The sequence below is a fragment of the Carcharodon carcharias genome, chromosome 2 (assembly GCF_017639515.1).
Source record: "Carcharodon carcharias isolate sCarCar2 chromosome 2, sCarCar2.pri, whole genome shotgun sequence".
Taxonomy (NCBI): Eukaryota; Metazoa; Chordata; class Chondrichthyes; order Lamniformes; family Lamnidae; genus Carcharodon; species Carcharodon carcharias.
Genome location: NC_054468.1, coordinates 92,632,372 through 92,645,659, shown reverse-complemented (window position 1 = coordinate 92,645,659; position 13,288 = coordinate 92,632,372). Strand labels below are relative to the sequence as shown.

General features: G+C 44.2%; 1 protein-coding gene across 1 annotated transcript; it reads left to right on the top strand.

The window, feature by feature from the left end:
- Nucleotides 1-8,137: 8,137 nt before the first annotated feature.
- Nucleotides 8,138-12,987, top strand: neu4 (sialidase 4). The gene is made up of 2 exons (XM_041205821.1): nucleotides 8,138-8,338; nucleotides 11,866-12,987. The coding sequence occupies exons 1-2, from the start codon at nucleotides 8,138-8,140 to the stop codon at nucleotides 12,985-12,987; spliced, it is 1,323 nt and encodes a 440-aa protein (XP_041061755.1).
- The last annotated feature ends 301 nt before the right edge of the window (nucleotides 12,988-13,288 follow it).

Sequence of the window (13,288 nt, the reverse complement as noted above, 5' to 3'; positions counted from 1 at the left end):
TCTACCCCAATATTGGTGCCAGTGCCCCATGAACTGAAACCCATTCCTCCCACACCAATCTTTGAGCCACACATTTAACTCCTTGACTTTATTTACCCTATGCCAGTTTGCCCATGGCTCAGGTAGTAATCCTGAGATTACTTTTCCTACTTTTTAATTTAGCTCCTAACTGTTCAAATTCTTTCAGCAGAACCTCCTTTCTAGTCCTATCAATGTTGTTGGTACCAATGCGGATGACAACAACTGGATCCCTCCCCTCCCACTCCAAGTTCCTCTCCAGCCCTGAGGAGATGTCCTTAACCCTGGCACCGGACAGGCAACACAGCCTTCAGGACTCACGCTCGTGGCTGCAGAGAACAGTATCTCTCCTCTAATTATACTGTCCTCTACTACTACTACATTCCTATTTCCTCCTCCCACTTGAATGACTCCCTGTACCACGGTGCCGTGGTCAGTTCACTCATCCTCCCCGCATTACCTGCTCTCGTCCACACAACTTGTAAGAACCTTGTAACTGTTGGGCAGTTGCAGGGGTTGAGGCTCCTTGAATGCTACCCCGTGGGCCCCCATAACTGCCTCACCTGCAGTCACACCCTCCTGCCCCTGATCACAGACCAAATTTGAATTATCTAACCTGTGGGGTGTGACTACCTCCTGGAGCAGTGTCCAGGTAACTTTCCCCCTCCCTGATGTGGCACAGTATCTGCAGCTCGGACTCAGCTCCTTAACCTGGATCTGAAGTTCCTCAAATTGCAAACACTTAATACAGATGAGTTTGCTCCAGATCACCTTGGTGTCCAGCAGCTCCCACATGCTGCAGCAACACATCACCCATCGTTATCTTATTTAATTTAAATTTATTAATTACTCTAATATCCCTGCTCTTTACATTTTATTGAATTTAATTATTTACACCAGTATCGATCTTATACTTAATAGACTATTTTTAAGAAAGAGAAAATAAAAATTAGAGAACTAAACACTAACTATAGGCCTTAATTTTAATCAAAGGATTAGAAATACTTACCAATCGAACTCACCAATCAGCTGCTCTCCGTGCTCTTTTTAATTTTAAATAAAATCCATGCTCACCTGCTCTTTGTTGAAATGAAGTCCACGCTCACTAGAGTAACTTGTTCAGCACTTCAGAGTTGAATCACCCAGAAGGAGATAGGAAGGAGGAAGATGTAGATATGTAGGTAGGTCTGTTGGTCTTGAAGCTCTTCACAGCCAATGAATTATCTTGCAAATGTAATTGTTGTATGCAAATGTAGCAGGTGATTCTTTGAAAACTGTTATGGGATCCTCTGTTTCTGATGCGGCTTCTGGTTAGTGCACCATCTGAAAGACAGTACTTCCAACAATGTTGCCTTCTCTTAGTACTCCACTGAAGGGTCAGCATGTATAATGTTCTCAAGCCCCAACCTTCTGATTCTGAGGCAAATGCCCAATAAACGTCAAGCTGGCCCTTGTAGCTGTTGGCACTTACTCAAATAATGCAGTGGCTTATTGCTCTGTGCTTTCATCTCTGGCACCCAGGTTCATAGAATCTTACAACATAGCAAAGAGACCATTCAACCCATTGTGCTTGTGCTGACTCTTTTAAAGAGTTACCCAATGTTTCCAACTCCTTTCAATGTTTCTTTTGCAGTAGAAAGTTCCAGATTTCTATAATTCTGTGCATGTGTACTTAATGGTTGTACTTGTGTTTAATTCTTCCTGTTTGTTATAATCATTTGATGCGTATGTGTGGATTTGAGGCTGTAAAAGGAGAATTTTGAATAACTTTGGTGATCACAAACTTGAGATGGCAAACACGATAGAGTAGAATTAGCTACAGTTAGCCAACCTGGTTGCTAATGTATCATTTATCCTATTAGACCTGGAGCAGAGCTTCGACTCCATTCCATCACCAAGACTGTCCATTTCCGCCTCTGTAACATTGCTCCTCTCTGTCCCTATCTCAGCTCATCTGCTGCTGAAACCTCAACCACACCTGTGATACTTCCAAACTATTCTAATGTCTCCTGGCTGACCTTGCATCATCTGTAAACTTAATCTCGTCCAAATCTCTGCTGTTCATATCCTAGCTCCCACCAAGTCCCATTCACTCTCACTGCTGTGCTTGCCGACCTTCATGGATACCAGTCTACCAACACCTCAAATTTAAAACTCCCGTCCTTGTTTCGAATCCCTCCCTTTCTCTGTAACTTCTTCAAGTTTAGCTCTACAAACTTCTGAGATATCTGTACCTTTCCAATTCTGACCTCTTGCTCCCATCTTAATTGCTGCACCATTGATGACTGTGCCTTCAGCTGCCTTTTCTTTATTCTTTCAGGATATGTGAGGGTCGCTGGCAAGGCCAGCATTTGTTGCCCACCCCTAATTGCCCTTGAACTGAGTGGCTTCTTAGGCCATTCCAGTGGGCAGTCTGGAGTGGCACATAGGCCAGAACGGGTAAGGGTGGCAGATTTCCTTCCCGAAAGGGACATTAGTGAACCAGATGGGTTTATTACAACCATCAATGATAGTGTCATGGTCGCCATTACTGAGAATAGCTTTATATTCCGGATTTTATTAATTGAATTTAAATTCCACCAGCTGCCATGGTGGGATTCAAGCCCCAGTCGTCAGAGCATTATCCTGGGTCTCTGGATTACTAGTCCAGTGACAATACCACTATGCCACCACCTCTGCTGGACTGTAGTGGCTCAAGGAGGCAGAACACCAAGGGCATTTAGGGATGGGCAATAAATGCTGGTCTAGCCAGTGAAGCCCACATCTCATGAATTAATTTAAAAACATTCCGTATGTGACTCAGCATCAGTTTGTTTGATAATTGCTGCTATGAAGCAAATTAAAAAATGTTCCTATATCAAAGGTGCTATATAAGTTGATGTCCTTTTGGTTTATTGAACTTTGCTTAAAGCACTTTTACTGTACAGTCTGTTTCGTTGCTAAATCTGATTTACATTAAAATCTGTCCGAATTATAAATTATGGAGTGTCTTCATTGAGAATTAAGTCAAATTCATGGCCTAGAAATTGGATTGCATCTGAATCGTGATCCTGGTGCTGAGGCAGTTGCCCAATGAGGCAGGTGACAGAACCACAGCAAATGGGTTCACCATTAGGATGCTCCTCCCAGGTCCACAATATGGCAATTCAAAATCCTTTTAAACTTGCCTTTTTGATGCCGTGTCGTTAATGTTGTTAAAGATTCCAAGGCATCGCACACTAGTACAATCAGACAAACGTTGACAGTGAGTCAAAGAAGGGGACATGAGGAAATGTGACCATAAGCTTGGTCAAAGAGCTAGTTTTTAAGGATTATCTTAAAGAAGGAGAGGGGGGAATAGAGAGGGTTAGAAGTCTAGGAAAAGAATTTCAAAGTTTAGGGCCTAGACAGCTGAAAGTGCGCAGGGTGAAGAAATTGTGGGATAAATAACAGGCTGGAATTGGAGGAATGTAGAGTTCTCGTAAGGTTGTAGGACTTGGCGGGGTGGGGGGGGGGGGCGGGGGGGTTTGGTTATGGATGTAGGAAAGAATGAGCCCATGGGGGGATTTGAACATGATTTCTTTACAAGCGAAAAGGAACAGTTACAGCAGCTGGAAATAGTTACAACCGAGGCTCTGGAGGTGGAATCTAACTGTATGTTCGGACTTGTGTTGAGCATAAAGTGCCCATTAATCCTCAAAGAGAGAGCAGGAACCAATTTTGAGACCCTTTCCAAATGTGCAAGATCAGTATCATTCAAAGGAAATATCAACCTACTTTATAAATAAATATATTGTTGCAGTGAATCCTTTGCAAAATGGCCTGCATTTCTATCACATTACAGAGTAAAATATCAGGTCTTATAAGGAATACAATAATTGGTTCACTTTATACAAATGATTTAGCATGGGATCAACAGTGTTAGAAGGGTGATTCCAGCATGTATAGAGACATGGAGACCAATTTAATATGTCCCTGGATAGCGGGAGTGGGGTGATAGTGGACTGAACATGAGGTTTGGTTACTTACTGCCCCATTTATACTGTTCTCTGGGTGCTGCCAGTTTAGGTTAGGCCCTGGGCAGCTGTTTCAGGTGGGAGACCATTTCAATATGCAAGTATCAAGAGTGAGGTTTAAATGGGACACTGGTGAAGAAATGGCAGCAGAATGGTAATCCAGAGTCCCAGGTTAATGCTGGTGGAATTTAAATTCAATTAATAAAATCTGGAATATAAAGCTAGTGTCAGTAATGGTGACCATGACAACTAACAGTATAAAAACCCATCTGGTTCACTAATGTCCTTACCTGGCCTGGCCTACATGTGATTCCAAATCAACAGCAACTTAGTTGTTTCCTGTTTAAAGTCTGCAGAGCTTCTCAATGCTTTGTCATCGTAGGTTCTTTATTCAACTGATCTAAGATGGATCACCATTTTGAGCTACTTCGCACGGGTCTGTGAAGGGCGTTATGTTGCATGACGCACCAGAGTCTATCTGACACTTCTTGTTCACTTGAAACAATGGTGACATCAGAAGGAAGGTAACAGTCACAAACTATTTATCACCTGTAGACTTGATGGAACCAACCTGTTGGATCGTGTATAGTTTTTCATCAGGCTCTTCTGCTGATATCCCTTCAGTGGCCATCTGTATAAGCTTGTTATGCTTTTTACTCACTAAACACCTGTGTGCGAATGATTCAGCTTCTTGCAGTTAAAGCACTGCTTTCCCTACACTGGGCAATCCTACTTTTCCTTTGTGTGATGTCCTCCTCAGTATTTGCATCCTGCCCTTTGTCTGCGATTGATCTGTGCTTTTGGCCTGGAATGTCTCTCAGTGTAATGGATCTCCTGGTCTGCTCTACCATACATGTGCTCTAACTGACGTTTTACAAGCTCTGCATTTCTACACACATCTATCACTTTCCTAAGTGCAAATTTCTCCTCTTTCAGTAGACTTTGTCTCACTGCAGTGTCTTGCATGCTTAAGACTATTTGACCTTTAATCAGCTCATCAGTCTACTCTTGATCATCAGTAAAGTGATGGAAGGGGTCATCAACAGTGCTATCAAGCAGCACTTGCTTAACAATAACCTGCTCACTGATGCCCAGTTTGCGTTCCGCCAGGGCCACTCAGCTCCTGACCACATTACAGCCTTGGTTCAAACATGGACAAAAGAGCTGAACTCTGGAGGTGAGGTGAGAGTGACTGCTCTTGACATCAAGGCAGCATTTGACTGAGTGTGCCATCGAGGAGCCCTAGCAAAACTGGAGTCAATGGGAATCAGTGAGGAAAAACTCCGCTGGTTGGAATCATAACTAGCACAAAGGAAGGTGGCTGTTGGAGGTCAGTCATGTCAGCTCCAGGACATCACTGCAGGTATTCCTCAGGGTAGTGTCCTTGGCCCAACCATCAATGCTTCATCAATGACCTTCCTTCCATCATAAGGTCAGAAGTGGGGATGTTCGCACGATGTTCAGCACTATTCACAACTCTTCAGATACTGAAGCAGTCCATGTCCAAATGCGGCAAGACCTGGAGAGTATCCAGGCTTGGGATGACAAGTGGTAAGTAACATTCACACCACACAAGTGTCAGGCAACGACCATCTCCAACAAGAGAGAATCGAACTATCATCCATTGATGTTCAATGGCCTTACCATCACTGAACCCCCCACTATCAACATCCTGGGGGTTACCATTGATCAGAAACTGAACTGGACTGGCCATATAAATACTGTGGCTACAAGAGCAGGTCAGAGGCTAGGAATCCTGTGACAAATAACTCACCTCTTGACTCCCTAAAGCTTGTCCACCATCTACAAGGCACAAGTCAGGAGTGTGATGGAATACTCCCCACTTGACTGGATGAGTACAGCTCCAACAACACTCAAGAAGCTTGACACCATCCAGGACAAAGAGCCCACTGGATTGGCACCCCATCCACAAACACTCACTTCCTCCACCAACAATGTACAGTAGCAGTAGTGTGTACCATCTACAAGATGCACTGCAGGAATTCACTAAGGCTCCTTAGACAGCACTTTCCAAACCCACAACCATTACCATCTAGAAGGACAAGGGCAGCAGATAGATGGGAGCACCACCACCTGGAAGTTCCCCTCCAAGCCACACACCATCTTGACTTGGAAATATATCACCGTTCCTTCAATGTCGCTGGGTCAAAATCCTGGAACTCCCTCCCTAACAACTCTGTGGGTGTACCTACACCACATGGACTGCAGCGGCTCAAGAAGGCAGCTCACCACCACCTTCTCAAGGGGAATAAATGCTAGCCCAGCCAGTGAAGCCCATATCCCGTAAATGAATAAATATAAAGATCATCTTTTAGCTGCCCGAATTCACATGATTCTGCAAGTTGTGTTACTGCAGTCACATGCTGTTCAATGGGCTCGTTTGCACCTTCAGCTCTCATATTGAACACATAGCGTTCATAAGTAATGTACATTCAGGGTTCAAAATGTGCATTCAAGGCACTCAAAATCTCCGCCATCTGTTTCCTTTGTTTGTCAGATAGATTTAGTGTGGTATACAATTTGTAGCAGTCCCTGCCTAGCACTGTTAAGAATGTGGCTACTTTTATGGGCTCTGGCTTGTTAATTAAACCTGTTGCAAGTTCAACAGTTTTGCCATTGCAAGTGGAAGAACTACCAGTTCTTCCACATATCACTTTTCATTTTGACTGGAGCTGGGAAGGGAAAGTTTACTCATTCAGTATTTTACTTGCAGCCTTTGGTTTATGTTGGTTTTCCTGGCCCCTTTTCAGCAGCTTTTAACAAATTTGAACACGTATGTGTGTGTGTGTGTGTGTGTCTTTCTCCACTTCTCGACACCATGTTTTGTGTGTAAAGACTACAGAGCTTCTCATTGTAGGTCTTTACTGAACTGATCTAGGATGACAGCCTACAGTGAACTTGTCTCATGGCAGTCACATGACTGTGGCAAGCCAGATAGGAAATGTAGAACTGTTGCATTTCAAAGCCCAAACAGTAGTTAACTCTTAACTGCCCTCTGAAAGGGCCAAGCAAGTCATTCAGCTCAAGGGCAAATAGGGATGACCAACAAATGCTGGCATTGCCAGTGGCACTTACATCCCATCAAAGAATAAATAAAGAGTGGGGGTTAAATGGGACACCAGTGAGGAGTTGGGGCAAGAGGAGTGTTAAATGGGATCTGGTGAAAAGAGGCCATTCAGTGTTTGTTTCTGCTACCTTTAATGCACTGTTTCTGTCCATTGTGGGGCTTTACTTAGAGCTGGTGTACTTGGTCACCGCCTTTGTGCCCTCCGACACGGCGTGCTTGGCCAGTTCCCCATGCAGCAGCAGGCGCACAGCAGTCTGGACCTCCCGGGAGCTGATGCTTGTTGTCATGGGCCAGGCAAGAAGCCTCACCCACGATGTGATCGAATATATCGCTTACAAACGAGTTCATGATGCTCATGGCCTTGGAGGAGATGCTGGTGTTGGGGTGAACCTGCTTTATCACTTTGTAGATGTAGATGGAGTAACGCTCCTTCCTTGACCTTTGCCACTTCCCGCCACCCTTTGCTGCCGGTTTCTTTAAGGATTTCTTGCCTCTTTTTTTGGGAGCTGGTTTCTTCTCATCAACCGTTTCAGATGCACCTTTTCTGAACTGGTACCAGCTTTTAGCAGTCGGTGTAAATATCTGATGTGTGAATTAAGAACAGTTCATCCTCCTGTTTAATTTGACCTGTGACCCCCATCTTCCTTAATTTACAATGTGCAGTGAACATTGATGAGTTTCAGTGTCGTTTGGTGAACCTGACTGCATGGGATGATTGACGGGATCAATTGGTTTCTTAATTGAAAAGAAACACTCAGCGTATTTGTCCTTGTTGGGTTAACAATGGGGACTGTTCTACTGGTTCCAGACACACGACTGGTAAATGCTGGGTCAGTAAAAGTGATGAACTGAGCGTGACAGGCAGCCAGTGACCAGCTAGTAACACTCAGCTGGAGTATTACTGTTCAATAATCGGCAGAGTGGATCTTAAAATAGTTTCCCGATTTCAACCCTTATGTTGAATGATATAAGGTGGGGGTGAGCTGCCTCCCAATCATCCACTTTTTCAACCCACCGACGGCGCTGACTCGGTGAGATGACCTCCCGCTATCTCCCAGCTAAGACCGTATTGTTTGAGCAGGATAGGGACGGGTTCACTTACCGGATCCCGGCTCTGTTCTACCTGCCCGACTCCAGGACCATTCTCGCCTTCGCTGAAGAGAGACTGAGCGCGGCTGATGCTGACGCTAACCTGCTGGTGCTTCGCCGAGGAAAGGTCTGCAGGACCCATGTGGAGGTGAGTTTGAACCTCGGTAAGGCCAGTGCCTCCCCTTCACACTCACCTCAAGCCTCACACCCATCCCCTGTGCGTGCGTGTGTGTGTGTATGAACCAGACAGGCTCTCGCTCATAATCCTGTTCTCACCCGATATTCACCCAGTCAACAGGAGTTACTGGGTCAGGATTTACACCAGATAGCCCAGAGGTACTGAGCCGAATTGTGAATCCCTGACCCACTGTGCACAGACTCAGACTGACCTCGCTGTCCCCGCACCCACACTGGGGGCAGTCCATCAGTCGGCCTTTTGAAGAGCTAAACTTTTTTTAACTTAACTCCCACCCACCACCCTCCCCCATTTCAAAAACTGGCTATGTTTGTTTATTAAAGCGCTCTCTCTCTTCTAGCTCTGAATTTGTAGATCCATCTCTTCCTTTCCAGGCCACAAGAATAGGCCATTCCCCTCCAGTTTGTTATGCCAATGGTGACCACCTCATATCTCTCTATATCTTGTTAATAAAACAAAGTCACCCGTCTCCTATTTTTAACTTTACACGATCTAGCACCACGTGTTTTTTTTGGAAGAGAATTTTTACCATCCTTGTGTAGAAATGTTTCTTTTTATTCCTGAGGTGGCTGGCTCTAGTTTGTAGACACTGCCCCTAATTCACTAGCTGGAAAATCTTTTTCTGTCTCCTACCCTCTCTCTTCCCTTAATATCTTGATTTTTTGATTAAATCCCCCTCTCTTTCTCTTCTTTCCATCACCCCCCCCCCCCCCCGCCCAGATTCTTGCTGATTTAGTCGTCCATGGCATTTTTCCTGGTTGTTACCCCTTAGAGGAATAAACTGATTCTGTATCGTATCAAATGTTTTATGGAACACCTCTTGGTCACCTGTCATTTTATCAATTTTAGACTTGGCTAGTTTAACCATAAGACATTCGGCCCATCGTGTCTGCTCTGCCATTCAATGAAATCATGGCTGATCTGATCCTCAACTCCAATTTCCTGCCTTTTCCCTATAACCCTTGATTCCCTTACTGATTAAAAAAAATTCTCTCTCAGCCTTGAATATACTTAACAACCCAGCCTCTACAGCCCTCTGCAGTGAAGAATTCCACAGATTCGCTACCTTCTGAGAAGAAATTCCTCCTCATCTGTCTTAAATGGGTGACCCCTTACTCTGAGATTATGGCCCCTGGTCCTAGATTCTCCCAGAAGGGGAAACAACCCCTCAGCATCTACCCTGTCAAGCCCCCTAAGGTCACCTCTCATTTTTCTAAACTCCAATGAGTACAGGCCCAACCTTCTCGACCTCTCCTCGTAAAATCCCTCCATACCTGGGATCAACCTCGTGAACCTTCTCTAGATTGCCTCGAATGCCAATATATCTTTTCTTAGATAAGGGGACCAAAACTGTTCACAGTATTCTAGGTGTGGTCTAACCAGTGTCTTATATAGTTTTAGCAAGACTTCCCTATTTTATACCCCATTCCCTCTGAAATAAAGGCCAACATTCCATTTGCCTTCCCTATTACCTGCTGAACTTGTATTTTTTTTTGGGGATTCATGCATAAGGACTCCCAAATCCCTCTCTGCCGTAGCTTTCTGCATTCTTTCTCCATGTAAAGAATATTCAGTTCCTCTTCTTCCTGCCAAAATGCATAACCTTACATTCTCCCACATTTATATTCCATCTACCAAGTTTTTGTCCACTCACTTAACCTGTCTATCCCTCTGTAGACTGTCATCCTTACCACTTGCTTTCCCGCCTATTTTTGTCATCTGCAAACTTTACTGTCCCATTGCATTGAAATCTGTAAATTTAGAATAATGACTTTCTCCCTTTCAAACATCTTGTTGAAATCAATAATATCACTATTTAATAAATGTTCTCACATGTTAGATTGTTAATGCCATGAGACAAATATTGGTTCTCAGTGTTGCAGAAAACTTTCCTGAACAAACTCATGAAGTTTGGGACCTTTCTGACATGCCAATCTCCTTATGTGATGATCTACTTCTGAACTGCCATGAGCTGCTCTATAACACAACAGCCACTACTGTCTCTGTAAAGTTTCCACTGCCTGCTTACCTTGAATTATATCCTCTCATCATTGAAGCCATTTCATCCTTAATCACTAAGGCCATTCTACCCTCTACAACATTTTGTAGACCAGATAACCTGGTGATTTTAGGTGTCAGTTCTGACTATCTTTCAGCCATATCACAGTCATGGCTTTCATATTATCCATTCCAAATTGAATTTGCATCTAAAATTGAACTTACAAATTGTCCTTTATGCTATGCATTTAACATCACACACTGCTGTAAATATTGCACCAATCCTGCCAATTTGTTTTGCCTTGTTCTTTCTTTCTCCTGAGCATTGGATGTTGAAGGCATTTGTAATATTCACATTGCCAAGGTCAAAATTATTTGAGCCAGTTAAGACAATGCAAAACAGTTATTTTTGATGATTTGCATGTGAGTTCTATGTAGAAACTGTTAAATGATTTGTCGCACACTGATATAAATAGGTTGTTTATAATTGGAGATGGGTGCAACTTGCCTGTTCTAGTTCCCACGTTACATATTAATACAATTATGACCTTATCTCCTGACAGAGATATTGCTGTAGACTGACCTTGCAGTTTAATTTCAACAGTATGCTAAAGGTGCAGTGGAATGGTAATGGTTAATACTGGGAGACCTAGTCAACTTGTGGAGCTCCAGACCAGCTTCCTTGAGAGCTGAACTTTGTGTAAGATCACTGTAGGGAAATTCAACAATTAAAACATGTAAAGAGCAAATAATGAAAATTTTGTGAATTGACTACAGTTTAAACATTTAAACAATTGACTTTGACCAGTTGGAGGTAGATAACTTGATGAGAATTGGTGGGTGGGAAAGAGAAAAGTGATTATTTGGATTAGTGCCTGAGTTGGGGGTGGGGAAGAGAAGGAATGTGGGTTTGGTGAGCAACTTGGGCAGGGGCACTCAAGCTGGTGAGGTGGGAAAACAGTGGGTTAGAAGTTAAGGGGTGATAGTTCAGCATTTCATGTGAGAATTTTTGAAATTGTCACAATGGGCCCACAGAGGGCAAGGTGGAAGGGAGAATTTGGGGTAAATCAAGAACCCAGTTTGGCTTTTAAAGGTGCATAGATTGCTTAAAAGGCGAGGAGCTCCATGGTTAGAGATTTGAAGACGTGAAAAGTAAGGCTGTGTCTGAATTTATGCATAATTAGCTTTGTCCGCTTCACCTCCAGAGTTTTAGTAAATAAAAGCAGGGCTGAAATTTCACTGGAAGCAGGGGTCTCAATCTCCCACTGTAATTGGTGAAAAATTGATGTAAACATCGAATGAAGATGTGTTTCTGGCATTTCTCCAGGATTGCTGCTGATCTCCATCCCACTGTAGTCACACTGGGACAGCCTGTGAAATTCCATCTGGCTACATTTATATGGACAGTGATCTGAAACCTGTATTGTTTGTCTCCAGCTTGAAGCCACTTCTCACTTTAACACACTCTCTCTCTCTTTCAGTGGGAGGGTATGGAAACTCTCCACTCCGCCCACCTGAAGGGTCACAGGTCCATGAACCCATGCCCTGTGTATGACAGCTCCACCAACACCCTCTTCCTTCTCTTCATCGCCATCCTGGGGCACACCACAGAATCGTATCAACTCATCACTGGCAACAATGTGACTCGCCTCTGCTGTGTGAGCAGCACTGACCAGGGCCAGAGCTGGACCGCCCTCACTGATCTGACAGACTGTACCATTGGCTGCTCCATTGAAGAATGGGCAACCTTTGCCTTAGGCCCAGGGCATGGTATCCAGCTCAAATCTGGGAGGCTTATTATCCCAGCATATGCCTATCACATTGACTCAAAAGAGTGTTTTGGAAGAATCTGTAGGACCAGTCCTCATTCCTTCGCTTTCTATAGTGATGACCATGGCAAGGTCTGGAAGTTTGGGGACTTTATAGACAATCTGGAGACTGTGGAGTGCCAGGTGGTTTCAGTGGAAGAGGAGAATGGCCACAATGTCCTGTATTGTAATGCCAGGACACTGCTGAATTTTAGGGCACAGGCACTCAGTGCAGATGGTGGTGCTGCCTTCCTGGAAGGGCAGTTCATCCCAAAACTGGTGGAACCACCCCGGGGATGCCATGGGAGTGTCATTGGCTTTCCAGCTCCCATAGTCCCATGGAGTGAAGAACTATCAGCCAAGCTTGGTTTTGACTATGAAAACCATCTGACACCACCTCTGAAGTGGTTGAATCTCCGCTTCCAGGCTCCAAATTGGGTCCTCTACTCTCATCCAACAAGCCCAGCTTCACGGCTCCACTTGGGAATTTATCTCAGTACATTTCCGCAGGACCCTTGCAGTTGGACTGAGCCCTGGGTGATCCATGAAGGACCTAGTGCCTACTCAGACCTGGCATTCATTGAGTTGGCCTCTACCAAAGTGCATGAGGCTCAGCTCCCAGCATTGGCTTTTGCCTGTCTTTATGAATGTGGATCCAAATCGCCATATGAGAAAATAGCTTTTAGCTTGTTTACAATGCGTGAGTTACTCCACAATATTCCACATTTACCTGCAGAGTCCCAGGCGGAGCTGAGGAGCACCACCACAAGTTCTGTTTGCTGTCCTATCACCTGAGCTAGGGGTACAAGGGTAGGTCAGTTTCCATTTTGTGCAAACGGTAGGTGATTAAAATGGGTTTAACTACAAAAAAACTACTTAATTAGCTTGAGCAAATTCCAAAGGGATGATTTTAGTTGCTTGAACCAAAATAGAATGACTTTACAAAAACAGAATTACCTGGAAAAACTCAGCAGGTCTGGCAGCATCGGCGGAGAGGAAAAGAGTTGACGTTTCGAGTCCTCATGACCCTTCAACAGAATCTGTTGAAGGGTCATGAGGACTCGAAACTTCAACTCTTTTCTTCTCCGCTTTTGCT